This window comes from Aptenodytes patagonicus, chromosome 5 (genome assembly GCF_965638725.1).
Source record: "Aptenodytes patagonicus chromosome 5, bAptPat1.pri.cur, whole genome shotgun sequence".
Lineage (NCBI taxonomy): Eukaryota > Metazoa > Chordata > Aves > Sphenisciformes > Spheniscidae > Aptenodytes > Aptenodytes patagonicus.
The window spans coordinates 17,330,647-17,356,852 of record NC_134953.1 but is presented as its reverse complement, the minus strand read 5'-3'; the positions used below and the strand labels follow the sequence as shown (position 1 = coordinate 17,356,852).

The 26,206-nt window shown below is 41.7% G+C and overlaps 1 protein-coding gene across 3 annotated transcripts in view; it reads right to left on the bottom strand.

Moving 5' to 3' along the window:
* ARMH3 (armadillo like helical domain containing 3) overlaps window positions 1–26,206 on the bottom strand; it is a 130,414-nt gene that overhangs the window by 65,981 nt on the left and 38,227 nt on the right. For all 3 annotated transcript variants that reach the window (XM_076338886.1, XM_076338885.1, XM_076338887.1), the window contains exons 19-23: window positions 25,001–25,061; window positions 22,001–22,089; window positions 6,954–7,036; window positions 6,313–6,439; window positions 3,528–3,603 (exon numbers count right to left, since the gene is read on the bottom strand). In XM_076338886.1, coding sequence (XP_076195001.1) covers window positions 3,528–3,603; window positions 6,313–6,439; window positions 6,954–7,036; window positions 22,001–22,089; window positions 25,001–25,061 — 436 coding nt within the window. The remainder of the gene's footprint in view (window positions 1–3,527; window positions 3,604–6,312; window positions 6,440–6,953; window positions 7,037–22,000; window positions 22,090–25,000; window positions 25,062–26,206) is intronic.

The following is a 26,206-nucleotide window of genomic DNA, read 5'->3' as shown; positions in this document are numbered from 1 at the left end:
TGACTGTAATCCATAGGCCTCCACTCCATACAGAAGCAGTTATCTATCAGCAGGTGCCCTTTCATGTATCCTGCATAAATGCTACAGCCATCCATTACAACATGACTAGGTCAGCAGCATTTACCTCTTCTCTCCCCATGAACAGATGCTAAATTCCCTACAGTAAAGCGGAACAATGCTGAAGGTACTATGTGGACTGCTTGCAGCCGCTCACTTTCTAACAAATATCTGAATGGAGCCCCCTCCTCTGTCCAGGTTTTCAGTAAGTGCAGTTCTATGGAGTGCTGGTAATTTAACAAGAGCTATAGCTTCAGAGCAGGGACGCCAGGTATCCTATGACAAACAAGCACAGCCCAATTTGGCCTTCTTTCACCTAAGTAAAATTGTAAATGTTCCTTCAGAGTGCTCCTGCCCAGACTGGCAGCAAGCATAACCATGTTATACACATCCACGCGATGCTTTAAGTGCTCCTCCCAATTCCCCAATCTCTCCTTTATGACCCCAAAAGCAGCCTTGGGAGAAGCAGCACCTCCCGTACAAAGAAAGACTATCACACAGGGTGGCTCATGTGGAACAAAAGTGGCTGCAAGATAGAAGAGTGAATGAAAGCACCCAAGCAAGGATTGCAGCGTATGCTACAACAGCACATAAAACACCTTTAAAAAAAAATATATCCTATCATCTATTTCCATACTACAAACTAACTCTCTGCTTGTTTAAAGTGTTTCAGTGAGAAATATAAAATTACTTTAAAAATTATCGTTTTTAAATTTCAGACAGTGGGGAAATTCAGTCTATTAATCATTGAGTTATTCTATTTATTCACCTTGAAAAAATCCTGATCAGGAGAAAGTCTATTAAAAGAATACAGGGATTCAGCTCCCACCTTCCTCACTGCATAAGCAATCAGAAGATGCCCCTTTGAACCCTGCGTTAATAAAATTCTCATTAAATGCAAACCTGCACAATGTTATCTTAAAGAGGCTCATTAGGTTAAAAAAATTACTTGTCTCAAAATGCGTTTATTTCCTCATAGGTGAGAAGGTGAGTTTTCAAACCACTAACTACTGCAGCTTCTTATTTCAACCCATCCATGCTGCAGCTATATCTTGCAGTCCATCATGTCTCAATTATTTATGTAAACCACAGAGACAAATCCACAGATAGAAGTTATAATCACTATTATGGGATAGGACAGCAATAGGGATCACACATTCCGGTACGGTATGTAAGATTTCAGCCAGATAAAGCTATTATTCTGTCTTCTTCAAATTTTCATTTTCTTTAGGTTGGACCAAAAATTATGAATCGTCTGTAAAAAGGAGAGGTATGGCGAGAAGGTAGGAATAGCCTCCCCGTCTCTCAGTGCTCAAAAAGAACATTTGTGACTGCTCTTTTCACTGGAGTAAGGACTAGAAAAATCAGATAATCAGCAACAACAAAACTCGATCAGACTGCCTAGTGGAGAACAGGGTCCAGCTAAAAAGTACAGTTAATACCGTAATAGGATACACGAAGTGGGGCCTCTCTCTGCAGCTGAGTTTAAACAAGAACATGTCAAAGATTCTCTAGGTATTACTCATCCTGACTCTGTATTAAAGCAATTAATCAGATGACCTCACCCATCCAGCACTGTGGGGTACAAGCAGGACCCTTTTATGTGTCTCCCCAACAGTTACTCCTGTAACACAAATGCACTGCAGCCTTGAAGAGCTGTAAACAACTCACCACTCCTCTCCTGGCAGAAATACACGTAAGATCGTACACCAGAATTTAAGACACTTGTTAAAGCCCACCACATGCACGCACACACAGATGTGTTTACATTTGTAATCTTTCCCACTAAAAGCCTTAGGATAAGGAAATGACAATTTTTATTTATTTTTAAATAGCTGTTGTAAAGAGATGAAGATAGAAACCAAAGCGTGACTTTGCACTGCACTGTAAGGTGCAGGTAATCATCGCTCATAAAAACTTTCCAGAATGATGGAGCAAGCCGAGGGAAAAATCAAATGTGAGGTGGATTTCTCTAAACTCATTCCCTTCATGGCAAAGGCATCCAAATAAGAAACAGTATGCTAAGACCACTTCAAGGCAAAAGCAAAGGGGCATAAACAAACAGGCGATACAGACAATGGGGAGCTAAGCCAGGTTCAAACCAGCATGTCCTTATCAATGCATAAAATAATTACATCTTATGATAATATTGTCATTCATTAACATACTGTGTTTCTCTAATAAAGCCATCAGCCTGACAGCCCTAAACAGTTTATTCTTCTCAAGCATCCTAGGACCTGAGACGCTGCCCTGTTTCTGGGGGAAATGAACTTTAATATGTGGTGATGAAGTTTAGACTTCTTTCCCTGCGTATACAGAGAATTCCCAGGGCAGACACTTTGTGTCACATTAAATGACATTAATTTGCCAACAGCTATCTGTTCTGCTGCTTCACTCCGAGTGCATTATCTGCCCACAAGCGTTCATTTGTGTCTGTTTCCAAAAATAAAAATAAGGATAGTAGGAAAATAAGTCTTCTTGAACCATACCTGATGTTATTAAGCTTACAAACGTACTAAGGGAACCTTTAAGGTGGTTTATAGACACGTAAGATGTATATTGACTTGAAAGATGCCCTCAGAGAGTCTGTCCTACACAATCTCTTTTGTAGTGAGGAAAATGACAAGTACTAGCAATGTAGCAGTACTGAGCTACCTGGTGTTGCATGGACACCAAGTGTCTGGGGTGACCAGGGAAGTGATGGACAGATATTTTTTCAGTATAAATAATTCTCTCTTTTATGGTTTGTTTACAAGCCAGAGATAAACAGTATATTTTCCCTCTCAACATTCTTCCATTTTCCAATCAATCAGATCCATGAGCCTCTTGCCCAGAACCCAGCTTGGTCAGTACTAGCTGCTTCAGAAGCCAGAAAAAGAAATTATTGCTGTTGTGAAGGAATACAGAAAAAAAGCACCGCTAGATATTCCTTAGCCTTACAAGTAGAGCATAACTTCTGCCCTTGAACAGGAGGAAGAGGTTTAAAAGAATACTGAAGTGTCCTTAAATAATCAGTTTTAAACACACACAAAAATCTTGCAATGTTATAAGAGGCCTCGAATCTGCTTATTACAGCTGGCTTACAGTCCCCTTCATAGCTTCATAGAATTGCAATAGAATCACGCAACAGAAATCCATTAGGTCCACAATTGCTCTGCCAGCACAGCATCGTTCCCTACTGTATAACTTCTCCCAAGAATGCTGTGAGGATTAATTCATTACAGCTTGTGCCATGCTTTGAAAGCACTCAGTCTACAGAAGAGCCAAGAGAATTATTAGAGAGAGGACAATCAAACCCTGGTGCTCCTCTCTTTATCCCAGTGGGCCCTGTTTAGAGCAGCAATTTAGCCCAACAAAGAGAACAAATTCAAAACCAAATTCAATACAACAAATGTGAAAGTGTCGCGATAAGAATGCAGTCACACCGGACACAAGAATCTTTAAAATGGTTATTAACTTCTACTCCTTACCTAATATTGACTAACGCATGGGTCACCTTGCTTGCAGGCTCTTTCCATTGACCAGCGTTGGTAGACAGCCTTAGAACTGAAAGGAAAAGACAGTTAACAGTGCTGGCACAGAACTGGCAATTTTCTAGTCCAAAACGTCAAAAAAAATCTGCTTTGGTGAGATGGCAGCCCAGAAACCACATCAAAATAAAGGTCGTCTTCGAGACAGTCTGTGATCCAGGGCAGAAGTTCCCTTCAAACCCCATCTATGAAATGTAAGGAACACAGAAGAGGTGAGCAGAACAAAATAATGGCTGGGAGACAGGAAGCAGAGGGGATAGAGGAGCCTAGGTCCTCCTAACTGCTTTCATCACCACATATTAAAGTTCATTTCCCCGAGAAACAGGGCAGCGTCCCAGGTCTATGATACCTTTTATTCCACACACTGCTGTTCTCCTCCAGCTCCTATTTATGCAAAGTTCCATATGAGCTGGACTACATCCTGCAATTTAAACGTACCCCAGCAGTGATGGATTCTTTACCTCCCAGTTTATCTGGAACTGCAGAGAGGAATTACACACCAGCCTAGGGAAAAACACTCCCTGTAGGAACAAGGGTGTTGTTCTGTTGCACAGATGGTCTCTGACAGACTTGGGAGCAGATCTGAAAACATTCTGCAACAGGAAGAACTTCTAGGGAATCCAATTCTTTTCTGCCAGAGTACCAAAAGTATTTATTTACGTCAGAATCTATAGTGTTTCCGTGGTGGCAGTTACCCACACATCTCTTGGTACGTATGAAAACAATAACAGATCCTGCAGCAAATGTTTGGATTAATTTGTATATTGCCTGAATAGAAGGGAATTTTCTATGAATTTGTATATACAGGGTTTTCTGGAGGTTACATTCTACAAGAAGCGTTCACCTTCGACTTAGAAGTGAAGGAACAGCATGCCACCCAAATTTAGGATCATCTAGAAACACAGATGCTACAAGTGAATCCATAAGCACAGTGGCTGCATGAGAGAAGCTTTCAGTCCTGCAGATCTGGATAAAGTTCAGATTCAGGACAAGAAAAATAAATAAATAAAAACCAAGGCGATTAGATTCCACCTCCACTCCCAACATAGAAAGTTTCAACCACATTAACAGGAAAACTAAAGGATAGCATAGCTTTCTCATCTGTGCTAACAAATGTCCCAAGGCTGGGGGACAGAAGGCTGACTGTAGTCCCAGTCCCAGAGATGGACTGACAAGCAAAGGGAAGCTGTCAGGGCACCCTGTTAAACTGTGGCTTTTATCAACTTGAGACAGTGCTACCTTCTCACTTCCTTCCTAGTGCTACCATTACATGTCATCCGCAGGGAAAAAAAAAAAAAAAAAAAAAAAAAAAAAGTCATCTCTAACATCATTTTGTCAAACAGTAGGTACTGTACTTGAATATCCGAAGTAGTGTATTCAGAGAGGGTTTCTATTCAGGCATCTACAACATTAATTCAAAGGGGTTTGCTCTGTGTAGCAGGATGGAAAACGTTCATGTGACAAATAAATTGTTTCAACAGGTCAGATGTGCATATCACAGTCCAACTGAGTAAGTATTTCAGCATTTTATTCTTCCATTCCACTTTCCTTTAGCTTCCACAGGGGATGGGTTTGAAAAATTACTGGCTAGTAAAAGCACCTCATCTTATTAGCTGCAATTCTTGGGAGTAGGAAATGGGTTAGTAAAAAAATCTTATCTGCTCAGCGGGCACAAAAATGGCCAAGTGATTCCTTATATAATGGATGAAAACTGTAGGAAGTTTGTACAAACTTTTGCTTGCAGTTGCAGGGGGTATTCAGCTACTTTTATTTAGGTGAAGATGGTTCTCTCCTATGTCAGAAGAGTGCTGTAGCCAACTGTCTGTCTCCCACTGCCCTTTAACTCCCCTATTAACTCCTGTTGTTCATTGGGTGATCATGCTGAGAAGGCAGCAGGGGGCGAAGGGAAGAAAGGCCCTTTACAACAAAGCAAACAAAGAATACAGCTATATTCTTTTCTTCACAGCTTCAAGCATGCAGGCACTACACCAGTGCTGCTGCAGCTACCCTTGGCTGCAGGCTCCTGCGTATACACTGCCTGATTATGCCTCCATGCATTCCTTATTCTCCTTTGTTCCTCTTTTCCCTGCTGGGTGTCACTTGGTGGCATTCCAGCATGCCCCTCTCTCTTTGAAGGATGGCAGCTTCTCCCTGTTTTGCCAGTAGGCGCATTCTTCAGTCCAGTGATTCGCTTGTCATTGCAAGCAGGTTTGTGAGGGCTGTCTTCTTCGTTTGTTTTGGCAATGAGTGTAGTAGATGTGATTTGTCTAGCACAGCAAGCTTCTTGTTGTAAGTTTCTCAAATTCTTTTCCAAATTCGTGTTTGCATTGGAGTGTGTCTCTGTGCTGGCTGGTTCTGCAGCACGTACCTGCCTTCTGACTTGAAACTGTCGAATGTAATAGATGTAAACTACATGAAGATGCATGAAATACCACATACCCAGTTGTGCCAATAAGTTTATATTTTCAACCACAGTAAGTGGCTGCTAGAGAGGCAATGGGTCTGTTCCTATTTTTTTTCTGACAAAAAAAAGATTTCTCTCTTTAACAAGTTTATCCCTCTCTCAATTCTTAATTTACCAAACATGTCCTAGTACACAAAACATGTCCACTCACCAAGACACACATCAGTAGCAGGTGGACAGAAAACACCCGACACAAACATCCCTCCACCACCACCTTCACTTCCAGTCAACAGTAGTCCTGACCAGTCAGGAGGTACTCACCCATAGAATAAAGGTTGTCAAAATTCTGATGCATCCGAATGATTTCATAATACAGCTCATCATAGCTGCTGGGAGTGGGGAGAAAGGTGTCTCCATAAGTGATGAACATGTTGAACAGGTTCACAACCTATACAAGGAAATGAAAAGAAGTTACAACAGGAATATTTACACAAAATCTATTCTGCAACAGAAACAATACAAACTATGTCCAAAACCTTCAAAGAAATAGCTCCCAGTTGCATTGCACGGTGTTACATTACTTCATTGCTTTATCTATTAGTTTCCTTATAGTACAGGAGACAGACAAGAAGCTTAAATACCATCGTATCTGGGGCCAGGAAAACAGATTTCTATTATTTTGGATACAAAGGGCCACAGAACAAGAAAAAACATTACCAAATCTGGAAAATTAAACTAAGTCTTTCCTCACATAGACTTGTTTATTTCAATGAGCAGACCCTACAGTGGGTCCAAGCACTGCCCTTTCCAAACACATAGCAAAACCAACCACAATGATATTCCTCCACTTTGTAGCATTGTTCTGACATCTCCTTACCAGGCCAGAAATCCTGGATTCTTTCCTAAGATTCAGTCAAGATTAAGTTGTTTAAAATAAGAGGATTTGCTTTGTCTGTACTCACCATAAGAGCAAGAGTGAAGATGTTGTGCTTGGCCAGCAACACAGTCTCATTAGACATGAGGAACTTCAACAAGTTGATCAAAGCTAGGAGAAAGTAAGACGTATTTTTTAAATAAAATTAAAAAGCAAAGCCATTCTCAACAAAGCACTTAAATACAGATACATTTTCATTATCTGGTATAAACTAACCTGAATGCCAGCTGCTCATCTCTCAAAGATATCGATTTACATGTGGGGTTTGTTTGGGTTTTGTGGGGGTTTTTTTGCGGCTAAAATACTGTGCTGGACAGGTAAGTGACAGGTGTTTTACTGTCCCACATTATTCTCCTTCACTGACTTCCCAATCAAATCTGCTCAGGCTCAAGGTAAGTCTCTTGTTAGCTTAGTGAGTTCACGGGAGATTTTTCTGTCTGCCAAATCCTGAAGTGAGCTTTGGGATTGGAGAATCCAACTGTCTCATTTCTGCTTCATACATCACCAACATGATATATGCACAGTCAGCCCCAAACTGTCACTCTTGTTGATACTTGCAGTTAAAAAAAAAAAGTAACAAAAAAACACAGCATAGCTTTTCTGTAGTTCTGTCAATGCTGCTGCAATGGTACAAGGAAAGATACAGTACTTTATTGTGTCAGTTATCTAGGGCTGTGCGGTAAAGACTACAGATCTGGTTCACACTTGTCTTAAAAAAAACAACAAAAGCTCCTGCTGTAACCACCCAAAAATCAGTTAGTGATAGTGGGAATTAACAAAAAGGTTGGCTAAAAGAGCTTTAACCAAACAGACTTTACAATAAACAATTGTATTCCATACACTTGAATAAAATGGAAAGACCTTTATCTTGTTTTTTCTAGTTCTTGAAATTTTCAAAAAAGAGAAGAAAGCTGTTTCCTTCTGCATTATAGCTGCTCAGGACTGAAAGCCGATGCCTGCCTAGAACAGATTCTTAATGTACTCTCTGCTCTGAAGTCAACAGATTTCAAGACTTAAAACATCTGAATTAGATGGCCTGCAAAGTCAAGCTGGAACACTATACAGATTTTTTTAAAAAAAGGTTCTTAGTTACCTACTAATTGGTAACTGCATCTAACAGAATAACACCGGGCATTACTCTGATTTCTTATAGATACAACTAGAATTTGTCAATCTGTTCTTCCCCCCCCCCCCACTGTTACACAAGTGTTACACACTACCCAGTAACCTGCAAGAAAACTAACTCCAGTTTGGGAGAACCCCATAGCGAATACAGAACAGACCATTCATCTCAGCCCAAAGGTACAGGCTATGAAATAGGAGGAGATAAAGCACGGGGAATGGGAATGAGGTAAGGGCAAAATTTAGATACCCCCTCCCCCTTCAGGATGACAAAGTATTCACAAAAGGTAAAACCAAAAAACCTACAGTAAAAAAACAGATGTGAAGACTGGTAAGATCTGGAATTAAATAAAATTGTCAGATTCTGAATACAGTCCTGCAACCACTACCTTCCAATACTAGAAGTTCACCAGCAGTGTCAATGCCCTCCAGAAGGGAAACCTACAGCCTTAGTGTGGGTCTTTACCCATCTCAGACAGAAGCTACTTCAGTTTAATCTACCAACTGGTGGCGCGATGCTGAACTGCAAACCACAATGAACAAAGTTCTCTGCAAACTCCAGACATGCAAGTGATTTATCTTTCAGAGCTATTCCAGGATTTAACAGTCAACAGTAGCATCTCTCCCTTCCATGACAGCAGTTCACCTCATGAAGCAGATATATTAATACCTTTTCAATCCAGCCACAGAACTCCCCATACCATCATCACTTCATCATCAAACTCCTGGGACCAAAAGCAGAGCCTGGATTCCACAGCAATCCAGCTCTGGAAATACTCCTGTCAGATATTTTTCTGTAAAACAGCCATTTCAAAACAATGAAGTAGCAGGTACAGATGGGCTCTCCACCAGAGCAGAGATCCAGCTAAAAACAGGTTGCCAAGGTAACCAAGCCTCCACAGCAAAAAAAGTAAGAGTCTCCCACAGTCAGTGCCTTGGACTGAAGACAGCTGCCCTGCATCTCTGTCACAGCAGCTTATTGGCCATCTCTCTAATACTTACAAGTATGGTTTTACCCCTTTCCCAGCCACGCAAGTCCACACAGGCACATCTTGTGACCAGGCGCTGCTGTTCAACTACCAGCAGTTCGGGCTTCTGAAAGCAGAGTAGCAAAGCTCTGGATTTCCTATAAGAAGTGGTGTGTAGCCTCTTGTTCGTCCCATCACCTCTCACTCTCCCACCACAACCCTGCTGAAAGGCCTTTGCCAGCAGGTGATCGCACAGCATGACGAGAAGCCACTGAACATCCAAACACAGTGAACATGAAAGCTGTGGTGGGGAGACACTATTTTTAAAACAATGAGCATAACCATCATTTGTCTAGAGCACGAGCACTCGCTGACTGACAGGGACAAGTACCCTAAAACTGCCCACTGCAGTATTTCTCAGATACCACCCTGAAGCACTTGCACTGCTCTATATTGGTGACAACACTTGAAGGAGAATTGTTGCTCTGTTCTACCCCAACAACAGCTCCTACATTTGTTCCAGCCGTTGTGATGAATTTGCTCATGTCTAATTTTCCTGTTCCAGTTAGAAAGAAGACAAGAGATTACCACTGCTTGAAATCAATCTTTATACCTGAATTGCGCTGCATCATAGCCCACTCACAGGCGATCTATGCTGTTCCTTCCCTAAGAACTAGGAAGGAGAGGGACGTGCTTCACATGAAGAAGAAACTCAGTGCTGGGCTCAGAGCTGGTCAGAAGAGCTAATCCACCAGGTTTACAGTCACTGTGTGTGCTGCACAGACAAATTTATCCAACTGGAAACTACACATTCCTAAAAAAGTTGCAGTGCTCCTAATTAAGATACACACTACATCGATGCTCAAAGAGCAACCGATCTTTTTCCACACCAGCACATTCTGCACCAGACTCTGCTCAAGTGGCTCTAAGGAACAGGAACACTGTGGAAAACGAGCCCTTAAATCTATGGCTACCTGTGTCTCCGTAGTTTGCTTGTAAGGCAGACCCCATACTGAAAATGAGGACAGCTATGCCCTGGAGTTTTCAGGATTAACAACTTTTAGATCCAGCTTCATATGCCCAGTGCCCTCCAGTAACAATTACACACACAAAATAAACCTTTACAGCAAAGGTCCAACTGGCTGAACGCCCCTCTGCCCCTGAGCTCCAATGGGGCACTGCTGCTACTACTCCTGAGCAACCTGAAGCCAAACCAGATGTGTCACTTCTTCCCTGCTGCAATCAACTGTTCACCTCTCATATCCCATCTGCAGGCTGCCCTCTCACACTAGCCCAGAAACTAGCCATGTTTTTTTGCCCAACGGGAGAGCAGTTCAATCTCTCAGCTGTGCAGGCAGACAGAACAATGGCCCGTGCTTGGGCTCAGACACATTATCCCAATTTGCGCTCCAGGATTTAACAGTGATGGATGGTTCGGGCATGAGATCTATTTCAACATTAACTGGAAAACAGCACCATTTTTGCAATAGCCTCTAGAGCCTTTTTTTTATGAACACACCTGTCTTTGGCATCCCTTACCAGGACACAATACACCCACTACGGTGAATCCTGAAACATCCATAATTTCACAATACAATAGCGTCACTAGAACTTCTTTAGCAACAAAAGCAGGAAGCTGTAACTAAACTAAACTAGCAGCCATCAGTTTGCATGCAAGCTCCTCATTTTGTGAGCTGAGCTGAGCGCACTGGCTATGCTTCCTAAATCAACAAGGAGAAAACAAAGCCTTGAACACCTACATTTAGAGCCTCAAAACCAAGTAGAAAAGCATGTTGAGTGGACACTTAAATTGGACATGAAGCCATATGATTGGCTGTATGTGAAAGTGGTGTAAAGCATACAGGTTGGTTTTTCGGCAATTTCCTCTCCCAAGGATTATTATAGCCAAAGGATGAAAAGTGACATCACCAGCTTTTACAGATACCCTCTCTGCTTTTTAAACTGAAATGGCTGCAGTGAAAGAGGCTCCTAGCTCCTCTGCCGCACAGCTGCTTTTGAGGACAGACACTTTCCCTTATCAGCTCTTGTGGCCAGTCTATCTGCTGAGGAGCAACAGTACTCCTGCTCAGTTATTTGCTGCCCTTCTTCAAGCCACTCCTCTGCAAGAAGACTGTGGGCAGCCAGCATCTCACCTCCTCTTCTTCCAGGAAGGAGGTAATTCCTGTTATGGACAGATGCCCTTCACTCCCTCCTCTCCCTATTCCTCCTCCCATAGCAGACTTACCTTCTCTCCCTGTAAGCCTTGTTTCAAACAGAAGTATATTCAGCCCCAGCACATTTGGGATTCACACAAAGTTTTTGTTCTATGTAGTGTCTCAGTGTTCACTTTTTGGATCACGTGTAATGCAACAGGAGCATGGAGGTAGGTTAAGTAGAGAAAAAGGGGAAAAAAAAAAAAAAGAGAAGTAGTACCGTCCCTCGGGCAAGTCAGAATGTAGCACAGACTCTGCCAAGAGCATCAGAAGGCTCTGATGTGTTATTGCACAACAGAGCAGAAGAGAACAGCCCTAAGACACGCATCAATGAGAGCTTGGATGGGTTAAGCACAGTATGGAGGCCTCTGTCACCGCATCTGCTGTGCTTACAGGTCAAAAATCTTCTAATGGTGCATATAATGGTCCTCAACAAAAGAGCAGGGGAGGAAAAAAAAAAAAAAGAGGGCTCCTCAGCTCAGTATAACATATGTATACGTTATATATACGTATATAACGTGTATATATATACGTATATAACCTCAGTATAACGTCAATTAATAGGATCCTGTACTCTACTAAAATCCTCCAATTTTCTACCCTCCAACTCTCAGGGCACGCTGGGAAGAACAGTGATTTTCCCATTTCCCTCTGGAAGTTACCATTGTACCAACAGTATATTCAGTGTCCTCCTTTCAGTGTTTCAACTCACAGCCCCCTTAGGAGGATCCCCAGCCACATGTCTCTACAGAGCAGCTGATAATGACATCTGGGCAACACTTCCATGCTGCAGAGAATTCCTCTGCCTACGAATGCTTCAGCAGCACAGTAACCACCCTGGACCTCTTATAGCCAGCCTGTTCACATATACATACTCTCAAGGCAAGGTCCATACCACTCATTGTAGCACAAGGTAAGCCAGATATGGTAAGGGTTAGTGCACTAGACTGGAACTGAGAAGAAACTGGATTTGGTTCATCAGGAAGCAGCACTTTGGTCCTTCTGTGCTTCAATTCCTCCAACATAAAAGAGAAAATAGCACCATTCTGTCTGCAACAGCACTGGAAGCATAAACAGAGCAATGAGAACAGCCTGGCTGTACCCAGACAGACCAAAGGCCCACCTACACTCAGTATTCTGTCTCTAACTGGTCAACATCAAATGCCTGTGAAAAGCAATAGGCCAAACAACCCGTTCTCGTAACACTCTTCCAGATTCCAAAATTCAGTATGATTCCCTTACACGAGGGAAACTACAGAGTGTGGAAATAACAGACTCTCACAACATGACAATACCATAACCACAAACCAGTCCACTCTCCTATTCCAGACTGGAAGACACAAAGGCTAAGCTAGGATAACCATATATTCCACTGTGCTGTTAGGAGGAAGAGAGACCCTGGAACAGAGTAATCACCTGTAATAAATGCTATACCTGAAGAGAAATTCAGAAGTAGGGAAGCAAAAGGCTCAAATACGATATAGTAAGATGACCTGAGTGTTAAGAGGGTGCAGATCTGGCCACATTCAGCATGGGCAGAGGCTCAGCAGAACAGCAATCAAAAACTCAGCAGGAGATGAATATCTACAGATAGGGTTTGACAGAAAAGAACCAACCGAGGTAGTTTCCAGATAGAGCAGTAGGAATAGGAAGCGTGTCCGAGAAATAGCTACATTGCTATTACAAACTAACGCACCAGAACCCCCCGAGGCACAAACTATCCCAGCATCCTTGGACAAGTGAACCAATTACTCAGGGACAGCACTTACTGCTTCCCGTCAATCAGCCAAAGCGCTAGAAAACAAGACTATTGCACCATTGCTCCAGTCCCCTCTCAGGAGAGCAGGGGAAGCAATAAAAGCTCTGTCAACATCACTATTCAACATGCTTCAGCTCCTTCCCTCTGCTCTGATAAGGAGGGAGACCCCGCTCATAGTTGTAACAATTCACCTGGCTGGACGGCTCCTCTAACCACTGCCTCCCTGCTTGCTGCCACAGGTACTGCCGAATTCCTGCTCCCGGCCACCAAAGCTCTCTGGCAGACAGCAGCCGGCTATTGGCAGGCTTCCCATCACCAGCATCTCAGCACTCTACAGCTGTTCCCTCTTCTCCCCATGACTCTCACAGGGTATAAGCATGAAAGGAGCCTGTATTCTTAATGAGAAACAACAGCTTGCCAGAGGGGCTGGAGCACATGCTGGCATAACCATCGCTCCCAGGATCACTCGAGTAGGTCACTTCACTTCCAATCCTTTACTTTCTTTATATAGTCCCCATCCCTGGTACTCACTGTTCCCACCTAACCGCAGCCAACGGTGTGAAAATTGCAAGCTTAATGGAAATGCTGATTGCTGATGCCAGAGCAATGCTGCTTGATAGCAATCCAGGAAGCAGTAAGAAAGAAACCAAATTTTCCAACTTCAGCTAAAGCTCAGATGAACAATATGCTTTCTTCTTAAAAATAAAAAATAAAAAAGCTCACACCCACAAGCTTCATTCTTCCTTAGAGGAAAGGGAAGCATTGAGCTCAATTCTATTCTAACAGTGCAGGTTCACACTGTTTAATTAAATAGTAGTCTTGGGAGTTAACGTTGCACATTTTTGCATAGGGTTTTAAAACAGAAAAGGAGGACCATCTGGAGAAAGAGCAGAAACATTGTGAAGACAGCAAAGTAAAGGACCCAGGAGTGCTGCTTCTTGAAAACAAAAAGGGGACAGGGATAAATCACTGTATTCTGAATGCTGGAACCCCTCCGTGCAGACAAAAGAAATGGCTGTGAACAGCTCTGGCTGTAACACTTCTGTCATCAATGGGACTGTTTCCCAGGAGAAATTATCACACTGTCTCCACTAGGTCACCATGATCCGCAAACTGTTAGGGATTCAGAATCAAATTCTCCAGCGTTAGCTAGCTTTATTTAAAAAGTAATTTGCAGGACAGAGCAACATACCCAGATGAGACCTGCCAGGCTGAGGCAGGATGACCAAAAGGTTACTAGACTTCTGTCCACCTAAATGACTAAATTCCCTTTGTGCTCATCTGAGCAAGGCTCTGTTGATGACGAATTCCCATCCTGATCTTATCAGGTGATCAGTAACAGCCACAAATCTTGTATTATTCTTTTTCTCTCTGTTGGCAACCGAGGCCAAACTCTTTATCATCAGTATTAAAATACGTTAAAGTAAAGTGAAGGTAACTAGAATTAAGTAATAGAACACTCAGAAGGATTTCAGTAAAAGCAGATGCTTCCTAAAAATGCCACATGCAGGGAATTTAGAACATCCTCTTTTACAAGAAAGCCACTGAGTTTTTGCATTTCTTACACTATCTTCTTTAGGAGATTTATACCAGTACATTTCACCAAATGGCTGTGTGCTCTTACCGCAAAAGTGTTTTAGCTTTGGTTGAAGGAGGTAATGTGGAAAGGTTAACATGAAATTGGACCACCACTTGAGAATGGCAGCGGAAAACTACAAGCAGACATTTGCAGTCTTCCTTCTGAACTTCACATGTCTTCTGCCTGTAAGTGAGCTTTGTAAGATGGGAGTGGGGTTTTCTTTGGGGCAACATAGAGTGTTACCAGAAGTACAAATTACATAAATCAATGAATATCAACCCACAACACACATCACAACTACAAAATTTATTTTCTAAAACTATCTTCCAATTTCAATCCTTTCCTAAATTTACTGAAATAGCTAACAGGACTAACAGTTGCACTCCTGTACCAAACTTGTGCCAACACAGTACCACATGTCCAACCAAGCACCAGCATTCCTATAAGTAAAGAAAACAGGCAACTCTAAAGGCTGCCAACACCCACTACCTATTCCATGGCACATAACAGTTACATCCTTTAGTTTGTGTGAGAAACTATATTCTTTGCAATAGATTTTCAGAACTATTCCACCTCCTCAAACTTCACTAGAGTCAACAAGCACAAGTGCTTGTGAACCTGTTGGGCTTCCTACTAAACAGCTGGCCAATATTATCTATTTTCTTTCAATTTCAGCGATAAGGAACAGAGATAAAGCTTGCCGATCTCCTATCTACAAGTAAAGGTGAGGTAAGTTGCCTCAAGTAGACAAGGACATTGCATAAAATGCAAGTTAATCACAGTTTTAATACTGATTTACTGAGCCACTTAGAAATAAACACTAATTCCAAAACTTCAACTTAATGACCCAGTTCGTTGGAATACTAAAGGACCTCGCTGTTCTTTGCAATCCTAGGGCTACGCATCTCTGCCCTCAGGGTGCTAATATGAGACCTGTGAAGTCCTGTCCACGTCCTTCTTGGCACAAAAAGAAGTCATAAGCATGGCTGAAACAGTCAAAACGTCATTCTGAGAAGAAAACATCGCTTCCTCTTTCAAGCATACAATACATTAAGAAGCACTGGGGAAAAAAAAAAATACCCAGGATACACACCTAAGCTAGACGCTAGCTCTCATTCCTCAGTTTCCCACACAGAAGAATGATCCCAGGAAAGCATTCAAATAAGAGAACAGGAAAAGGATATTTAGTCCCATCCCTGAGAGTTAAAAATGCTGAATAGCTCCCTTTCCAGATCATGCAACGATTTCTAACCCAAAGTTTCTATCCGGTAACACCTCCCAGCCTCCCTAACCCTCTACCCCGAGACTTCATCCCACCTAGTCCCTCCTATACTCAGGGCCTCCTATTCCTCCACTATCACCTCCAATTCATCTCAGGCTCTCCATCCTCCCAGGTCGAGATCCCCTCTGGCTCCGAAGACCTACCCACCCCATGAACTGAGAACTCCCACTCCCATTGCAGTTGCTCAGCAGCTCACCTTTAACCAGCCTGGACACTGTTCTTGCCTCTTCCTCCCTCAGTTCCTGGTGCTCCCACTGAACTACCACTGGGAATTGTAGAGGGAGCCCATCCTTCCCACTTCCAGCCTCATTCCTCAGTGAGGTGGCACTCTCTTTAAAAAGCCAGCATCACCTTGTACTCAAATGACTCATGAGACCCCGAATCTCCAGCATGGCATATGGCACATGGCCGGGAGCTCTCAGTCATGTGGAGATTCCAATGTGCAGCTTTGAAAAGTTGGGCCAGCCTCACACTATCAAAAGGCATGGAGAAATGAGAGGGTAAACACCAGGTAAAACCTGCATTAGGTAGAGTATGTTGACCTACAAAGGTGTTAAAACTCTAGCATTTGTTCTATAGTTCTCTTTACAGTTTACAAGCAGTGCAGTGAAGTCAGAAAGCATTTCTGCTGGAAGGTATTTGTAAGGTCAAGTCTCAGATAATGACTTCTTTTTCTTCCCAAAACAGTTAAGTTCAAGTAGAACCCTTTAACAGAGACAAACAGACCTTCTTTGTACTCACCCCAGATTTCATTTTATGAAAGCACATTACACTTAACACACAAGCTCCTGTTCCTTCTACCCTATCCCTACACGACCTTTATTAGTTACCTTTGAAGACGCTGTGCTGAAGAGACCGTTCCCTTATGCTTGCAACGTCCTTCACAGCTTAAAGACATTTCTTTCTTTGTTACTGTATTACAGAATTCTTCATTGCAGAGAAATTACCACAGCAGCCTTATCTATACCATCAGCTGGACCACGACTGCTTCCTCTGAACTCTTAAGACTTCAGAAGCATGCAGAAGACAGTGCTTGTTGGATCTTGAACCTTGGTAGCATTTTCAAAAGCCACATAAGACATTCTGTGAGTTTGCAAGAAGGTCAAATTTTAGGTCTTTAATTCTTTTCCCTAAAATCTTTAAGTCATTTGCTAACTGGCCAAGCAGCTCTATAGTCTTTCAAACTCTCATAGCACCTAGTGATCAGGCATTTTACCAGTGAACTAGACTGTCTGGTACACCAGTATACGAATCCTGCCTCCACAAAAGCTGCAAGAAGACGAGCTGCCCTTGCCAGGTAGCTGCTGCAGAATGTGACAGCGACAGCGAGATTAGAGATAAAGGGGAGACACAACATCACCTGATTTCCAATCTGTTCAGCAGCACAAATCAGAGGGCTGAAGCAGACCTGATCAACAGCTGGAGAACCAGAAATGCCGTAGGTAACAAATACTATCAGTAATCAATATTTCAGCCACAGAAATAACAAAGCAAAGTACAAGTGACTAAACACTACCACCTTAAACATGCACTGTGTAAGGGCAAGTGTGTTATACATACTGAAAGTGGGGTTTTTTTCTCCCCCCAAAAATACTGCTTCTTTATTTTAAAATGTTCCACAGAGGAACCTTTCACCTCTTTAGTATTCATCCAAAAAGATTGTGAAAGCAGTATTATCTTCATGTTATAAATACAGAAACTGACAAAAAGATCTAAGGAATCTACAAAAAGGAAATAAGTTTATTTTGTCCAGTAGCATTGCAAAAGCCTGCTTTGATAATCCTAAAATAAAAATGGAGAAAAATTAACTTCTTGATAGTGTTACACATTTGAAGCACCTTCATTTTAACAGTGCATTCAGCATCTATCAAATTAAGGTACAAGATAAGAAACTGTAGCCCTTATGTTACAATAATTTGGAAACTGATCTTCAATGCTTACGAATGGCAAAGCTCATTTTTAATCCTACTTTGCATTCAATTGCCCTAATAAATAGCTATTTCACATTATTTATTATTATATTTAAGATTTTTTTTTTATTATCTACTCTTGCTATTATAAGTCTATATTAGAATTGCTTTTCTGTTTCTTTAAACATGGCTTTTGCTTAAAGCAAACCATAGCAACTGCAAGAAGTTACCTGCAACCCCTAAGCTCAGAGTGAATTGCTTGAGCATTACTAATTTTGAGGTGGGAGGAGTTGAAGAAATGAGGTCTTTTTATATGAAAAGCTTAAAATGACTCATGAAAACTCTTTTGGCATAGCTTATACATGCTTGACAACAACAACATATATAGCACCTTCCATCACTCAAGTGCTGTATAAACTAGTTAGAGTTCAACAATTAAAACCCAAACCCCGCCTTTACGATCAGCAAAATCAACCTCATTTTCATATGACAAGGAGCAGAACTTAAGAAAAACATTGGGCATAACGTGCTATTTCTGAGAGCGGGGAACTGGTTGTTACCAAGTAAAGTTTCCTTATCAGCTCTATAAAGTACCTTACACTTGACATTCAATAAGTAAGTGTTTGAAAAGTATAAGGTACCTGGCATAACAGTCCAGGAGATTTCTAATTGGCCAAAATGTCTGTAAGGGAACAGGTCAACACAATCATATCCACTCACAGTTTCCGACCTTGGCGAAATTTCCAGGCTAGTCACCAGTAATGGTACACTGTCACGGAAGAAAAACTTGATTTTCTTCAGTGCTCAGAAGGAAGAGCCACATACTAATCACAGATGATTGAACTGAAGCTAATAAGCTGCTTAAAAGGTCTATTAAAGAGGAACCAAGATCAACAGGCATCTCTGGATCTGAATGTCCGGTCCACCTATCAGTAACTGCACTTAGTAATCACTTTCATAGGCTAATCAAATTACAATTGCTTTTCGCTCTCCAGCACTCTTTTTAGGATATTCCAGAATCTAGCTCCACTAGTGATCTGCTATTTATTTTCACACTACTTGTAGCTAGAGCCACCTTATATATACTACTTTTGCCACCTACAGATCTTCCTTTCTGTCAGTCCTGCTTCCAGCTCTCAAAACCCTGCATCATTTTCTGTCAGCTAAACATTCTTGGTCATCTGCTCAGCACAGCCAGAGAAGTATACTGTATTGAGTGCCATAGTCCTGGCCCCTCGACTTAATATGGAAGAATTCATCTAATAGGGAAGCTAAGGCTGGATCACAGCCAAAGACTCAATAACAGTATTGCTCTTCCTCAAGCTTAGATGTTGAGAAAGGAAGTCCAACAGAAGTAAGATCATATGTAAGCAATGTGCCACATAGTGATGTATCCAAAAAACTATAAAGTATTACAGACTGCACAAACAGCCTGATATATGTCCTGAGAGATGCCAAACACCTGGCTCCACTGCTTTTCTCTACAATCATTGCAACTTAAAATCAAAAAAGGAAATGCAGAAACTTTCTCAAAGTGCTGCTGGCCTTCCATACTGAAGACAAAGCACCCACAAAGGAAGAGCATCTATCCATCAGATGACACACGAATGAGCTTTCCTTAATTCGAGACTAACTGACATTAGAATCAGCAAGTGAACAGAAGGCTCCATACATTGCTACTGCTTCCACCTACAACCTTTATCTCAGTTCCTCTGCACCCTATACTGACTACCTACCCCACAGTATTGCCTTTGTCTTCTTCTCCCACGCAATTTTCTGCCTCAAACAACTCTCCTCCTTTTATGTGCCACATAGAATGCTCTCCCCTTCTTTCAATACTTCCTTACACCAATTCCCTCCAGCTTCTTTGTTCCACTCAGCTCTGTTGGGGAGCTTCCACTGCTATTACCCACGCTGCACAACAGGGGCATTGCTTCAGTTATCACACACCTTGTCATTCAAGAAGACAAGTGTGGGCTTGAAGACCTTCTGTAAAGCACACCTGATGGGGCAACCTGAGATCTCAGACCTTACAGTGAATAGCTGCTCCCTCTTAGCTGTTCATCCAGCTGTGATAACTAATTCTTCAATCCAAAATAAAAGCCCAAAGGGGAATATGCTCACATAAAGAATAGAAATTAATTCTGAAGTCCCTGTGCTCCGGTTTGGAATCATCTGTCAGATGGATTAAGACCAGAAAAATAGCCATTCTTTCACATCAAAGGCAGCAGCATTGTGGGTAATCAAAGAGCAGTCTTGACAGGGATAAGAGTTAATTATGAAATATATCTCAAGACAGGGCTGGCAATTAGCATTTAGTCTGCCACATATAGCACTCTAGAAGTACACACATGGAGCAGCCAGGATGTGCCCTTTTACAGGTGCACGTACCATTCAACCCAGGGTCTTTCCAGCCTGTATGAATCACCTAGCAGCTACTGAAGAATCTCTCTGTTCACCTCAACATCCTGTAAGAAAGAGTTTGAAACATTCTTATTGCAATTTACTCCTGCATGAGAGGATCTCCCTAAACACACAGAAATCTATAGTAAGCATGGAGGTCTTCAGCTACATCAGGTGTGCAGACATTTCAGATCCTTTACAGAAACCTGACCAATCTGAGTTCTTTTTACTTTACTGCTTTGTTTTTGAAGCATGTGCAGTACTTAACATTTCTGAGGCACTTTACGTTTCCAAAGCACTATACAAACACCAGCTGATAAGAGACAGCTAACAAGAATATCCCAAGATACTGAATCTCTGTGTGTAGCAAGGATTTTTATTTTTCCCCCTAAAATAGGGAAAGTTAAGAATTGAAAGATGCCTAAGAGTGTGCTCTCTGAAGTGTGGAACAGTACCTTCAAGCAGAAGGCATTCTATTTGAGGCTTCCATACGGCCAGTGTGTAGGAAAGACCCAGCTCAGCCTGGCCAAATAGGAATGGATCCAGTTCACTGGTAACTGCCAAGAAGATACCACACACATTGTCAGATGCAATTTCTGTTCACAACAGGCGTCCACATTGTACATGCTCTTCTCCTGAATGGCACTGCACTGCAGCCATGCCTCTAGGGGCTCTGTTCTGAAGAAAACAACCGAAAAGAAATCGCTAATCCCTTAATTAGGGGCACCCACTTCACCTTCTACAGGAATAATTTAGAAAGTCTGAATGGGCCACATGTCACACAAGGCGAAAATTTAGTAACTGAAGGTGACTCAGGTTGTTGGTTCATTTCTCTGTACCTACACTCAGCTGTGCAAAGCTACTGACGGGAAGTACTCAGTGTTAATTGAGAACAGCTTCACAAACCACTCATCACCGCCTTTTTCAAAAGTCATCCTCTCTCAAATTTCTGATGAGAATTGCATTACACCAGCCAAGCTGCTGATCCTAGGTCTCAAGCACAGCTCCAGGAATACACAATTAGGGCCACGTTCCCTTGAATTTTCATAAACCTCTTGTTTAAGCCACAACAGCTAGGGGATTAACTGTACTTTCCTAGCTGAGCTACTTCACTGCTTGCAAGATAAGAATGGAAGCACACACCATATCCACGAAAGCAGCCTGTTAGGTCTCATCATCCATTCTGCTACCCCCTTCCTCAGACCTCCCACACAATGATGGCATCATAAAACAGTCCTACAAAGCTACGTCCGCTAGATTATGAGAAACAAGTCAAACCCCATTATACTTATCTGTCTTGGGATACCAGTGGCATGAACCAGACTATCTGCCATCAATGCAAAGGTCAGAGTTAAAAGCCTCTCTTCCCTCCCACTGACATTTCTAGGTTGCTCTCTTCAGAAGGAGCTGCACACACTGTTCTACGTGTATACATCTCTTACAGTAAAAAGGAAAGTAAGGTCCACCTCCCTTTACCCAAAAGCCTACCTTCTTTCTACTCACAAATATCTGAGAGAGAAACACTACTGCATAAAACATTACTCCATTTCTCCAATCAGGTGAAGAGGGACTCAGGTAATGAAACATAAAAACAAAGACACTTGGATACCATGGCGATCACGGCCAGACAAGAAAGTAAATTAGCTACCATTATGATAATGACCTGGCTTTCCAAAAGAGGTAGTTTGCATGTAGCAACTAAGGAGCAAAATAAAAATGCTTTAACAGAAATGCTGCCTGCTGTTTAACCCCGTAGCAATGGAGCAAGCAGTCATGGCCACCAAACAGCCACCCACTCTGGGCTTTTCATATTTGACTGTCTCTGCGGATGCAAAGTACCTGACCAGAGCTCCCTCCAGGTGTAATGAAGCCTCACTCTGCATTTCTTCTGGTAGCACAGCAGCTTGTGCACAATCTGAATGCACCGTCTGGAAGAGAGGGCAAAGGATTAATTATATTGCATTTCCCAGCAATTCTACGTCAAACCTGGAAATGTCTCTGAAATCAGCAGCGGGGAAATAGACAAACTCAAAGCCTATCAGAGGAGGATGGGGCTAATGGTTTTGGGCTCCTAAAGGGAAGCAACACCCACCAGAAAGAAGCAGACGAGATGAGAGAAAGGGGCCTGTATGCTAGTTTTAGCTCAACATGATTGGACCCGCTACAGATGCAAGTTTGTTGTTTATATTTAATTAATACTTTCCACTCTTTGCTGCCCTTACCTGAGGACCTCATAAGCTCTACAAAAGGAGTTACTTAACTTGCAGGCTCCATATGTATGAGATACTGTGCTCCAATTTTGTAAAATCTGGACACAATGGAGCTTTTCAGTTTCTTTGGCCCAAATGATGAGGCTAAAGGAAATGACAGAGTCAAACAAACTGCAGGATTTTCAGTTTGACTGAGGCATGCAGTTTAATTATATAAAAAAAGAAAGATTTCTATCAAATTTTCCAGTCTCCTTAAACAAATAATTTAAGTATGAGCTTTGGAATGATCAAGCAATACACCTAAAAGCTCTGAAATCCCCCAACATAGAGCTAGTATACTTGTGAAGTCTCCGAATCCTGTAGGTCTCTATAGCATCTAGTGTTCATGCAAACTCTTAGGTGCACAAACATTCTTCACAAATAACATCAGAACTAAATATACAATATAATGAGTAAATTCTCTAGCACTAACTATCATTAAGGACAAGACAGAAAATATATACAAATTTGAATTTGTTAGACCAAGCTATTTTTAGTTATTGACATTTAGAAAAAACAGAAGGAAGACTTCAAAAAGGAAAAATTCCGTTCTCCCCAAATCCTTATTTCTCAAAAACACATTACCTCGTTAATATCAACATCTCTCTGAAAAGACATTACTGAAAGACACTACATATCAGACAAACACAGAGAAATCAAATTTAAAAAATCTGCATGGAAGTTATTAAAAATGGGGTGAAGAGTTCAAAATAAGGCTTTAAAAAGCCTTAAGAAATAATATGCAGAAGGTATACATTATTCTTTTCAGACCCTTAGATGATCCCAAAAATACCGCGATGGGGCAAGGACTTTAACTTTAGACAAATAAAGGTAAAACCATTTAATATGATGCTCAGCTATTATAAGTGCTGTATTTTAAATTGGATTCTCATAATTTCAACCAAGAAAAGGAAGCAAACCAGCTAGGATACAGACAGCTGCCCTCGGATCACGAACAGCAATTGCTCTGGGGAGAGACCTGCTATTTCTGATGTTTCTGGTACCAGACAATGCCCAGTACCTTTCCACCCACCTATTTGCTTGGCTGTAAGACTCAAATTGGCCTCTACAAAAAAAACTATTTAAGGCGCTGACCAGAGAGAATCTGGCAATGGCTAAAACTCTTCTTTATAATTACAATAGCTGTTAATGCAAAATACTCTGCAGACATATCTCAGCATTGAAACCTTGTGGTTGTATACAGTAGCATACAGCTTTCTGGGTGAAATCAAGGCATGGAAGAAAAGGGATGAGGAGGGACATAACAGTCCTAGTACCCCTGCCTAAAGAGCCAGAGCACCATCTACCAGCCTAGAGACTCCCAAGCCACTCTGCTTTAGTTACGAAACTGCTTTAGCTATGAAGTTATCCATCCTGGTGGGGGGTGTCTTTGTTTTTTAGCTTTGTGCTGATGATTCATAATACACATAATGGACAAAAAACACCCTTGGTGAAAGCAACCGGGATGTCTCTTTTAAAAATTAGCATGCCCTCCCTTGAGCAGCTTCATACTGTCACCTTTTAAATGTATTGCAGAGAAGTGTAACACTATTTGTGCGTTCACAGAACACCCACTTTGTCTGCAATAACTGCGTCTGCTATGGGATGGTTTCAGACAGGAGTGTAGTGAAAGGACTGCACAAACATGCCAAAATGAATGGATACAGATGTCCACTGATGATTGCTACTGATCATTATTTTTACTCTCACGGGGTTTCTAGATGTGACCTTACTATTTAGCCCAAGCATTTCACACCTTTCTTGTGAAATTCCGATGCACTGTACCCAACTACAACTAATTCTGTAATAGTCATTAAAAAAAACATTTCTCTCAAACTCATAATTGAACTGTACAACCCTTGCAAAGGCACTGTAGTTGCAGGGTTATTTGGACAAAATCAGAACATGCTGAAAAGTTACCTTAAGGGAAAACAGCCTATGTATCTTTATCTCTTCTACAGAATATAGTGCTGTTCAAGCCTTGGGAAAATTCAACATTGTACAAACAGTCAGAGCAAAGCCAATGATCTGCCTAAATCCTGTTTCTGTCCTCCAGGCTAAAGCAGAACAAAGCATTCTAGGGGCCTCCTGGGACACATGGAGTGCTCATGTGTAGCCCTGTCCTCTTCTCTCCTTTTCCATATTGCTAAGTTTTACTCCTTGCTGCCTAGCAGGCTATTTCAGGCTTAAACCTCTCTCCCACACTCCACACTGCCTTCCAGGCCTCACGTCAGTTGTCCTTGGTTTTTCAAAACTGCTTTTTCAGTTTCTAGACCAAGATTCAGCTTCTGGAAGTAGGATTCTTGCGATAACGGTGTATTATGAAACTTCTTTCAGACTGAAAAGCTCTTTGTATTTGATCAAGTAGATTAGGAAATCGGTCTGAAAGGTGGAAATTCATTTCACTTTCAATTTTCTGGCACACAGAGCATTTTAGAAGTAGAAAAAGTTGCTGGAAGGGTTCATGAAAAGCCATCCTGCTCCCCACCAGCCACAAAGTGTTATTTCAGCTAGAAGATTGCTCTATGACTAGAATTCCACCCAAATTCAAACTTCAAACGAAATCACGAGTCACCCCACAGACACTTACACATAGAGATCCATAGGAAATTCTTTCATCATGTGTGTTACAATGAACTCCACCATCAAATCTGACAGAAAAGAAAACGATAAAGTAAGTACTGAGCTAGCTATGGTTAACTTCTAGTAGACAGCAGTGAGGAAGACAAACTACCCCACCTACCTACCTCTACCAGACAATAGTCCTGCTTAGATGAGAGAAGTTTCCCCCTTTTTTTTGTTGTTATTTTAAAGAGAATTAGACATCCTCTGGAATTAAAAAAAAACCTACTGGAAACTGAGGGCATGCAATGTAATTTGCTTTGAGGCACTGCTTCCCCATATGCTTTGCCCCACTATTAGTCAAATAAAGAATACACCATGAATTCTGATGCTTAGAATTGCTCTCATATTTCAAGCCTTGTCACTAATGGAAAATTCCATTGAGAAGCACATTTTAGAAAATCATTCTTACCAGAAACAACACACAAACGCACAACCTAGATGTTTAGAGATAAGACATTGTAGAGAACACCTGTTTTTCCCTAAAATAGATTCTGAAGCAAGTAAACCTAGTCTGATCTCAACACAGACTAAGCTTCTGCTTAAAGCTCATTTGGGGGGGGTGGGGGGGGTGGGAAGGGAGAACGTCTTTAACATTTAAGGGCTCCCAGTGTGAGGATAAGAGGCAAAGAGTACAGAAATACAACTGAAAGAGGTAAGTTACTATGGTTCAGCTAATAAACACTAACCGAATGTGTGTGTGTGCTCTGCCCAACGCAACTTCAGCATAAAATGCTTAACCCATGCTAGTGGTAACAATTGTGAGATGTAACCTCCTAGGGCACTAATAGCCCATCAATATGACTCAACGGTGACTAAAAACAGTCTAGGGAAAGAGTACATAAAAAAATGGTAAGTCTAGAAAGATTCTTCACGCAGCTGTTGTGTCTTGGCTTCAACAATCACCTGTTTGAAAATGCTGGAGTCTGAGACTGCTTCCATATCATCAGACTTAAGAGTCATTCAGGGATCCAGGCTCCATCCAATTCTGCACCCATTTATGCTTTTGGCCTCCACAGCAATGAATGTCAGAATCTAATCATACACTGCGTGAAAAGCTTTCAACTGAGCCTCCATATCCACATGCAAAACCAACCCTAGCTGCTGATGTTCCTATTGATTTTTTTGCTCAGAAAAGGCTAAATGCCCAGAAAACACCTCCCCCCAACAAATA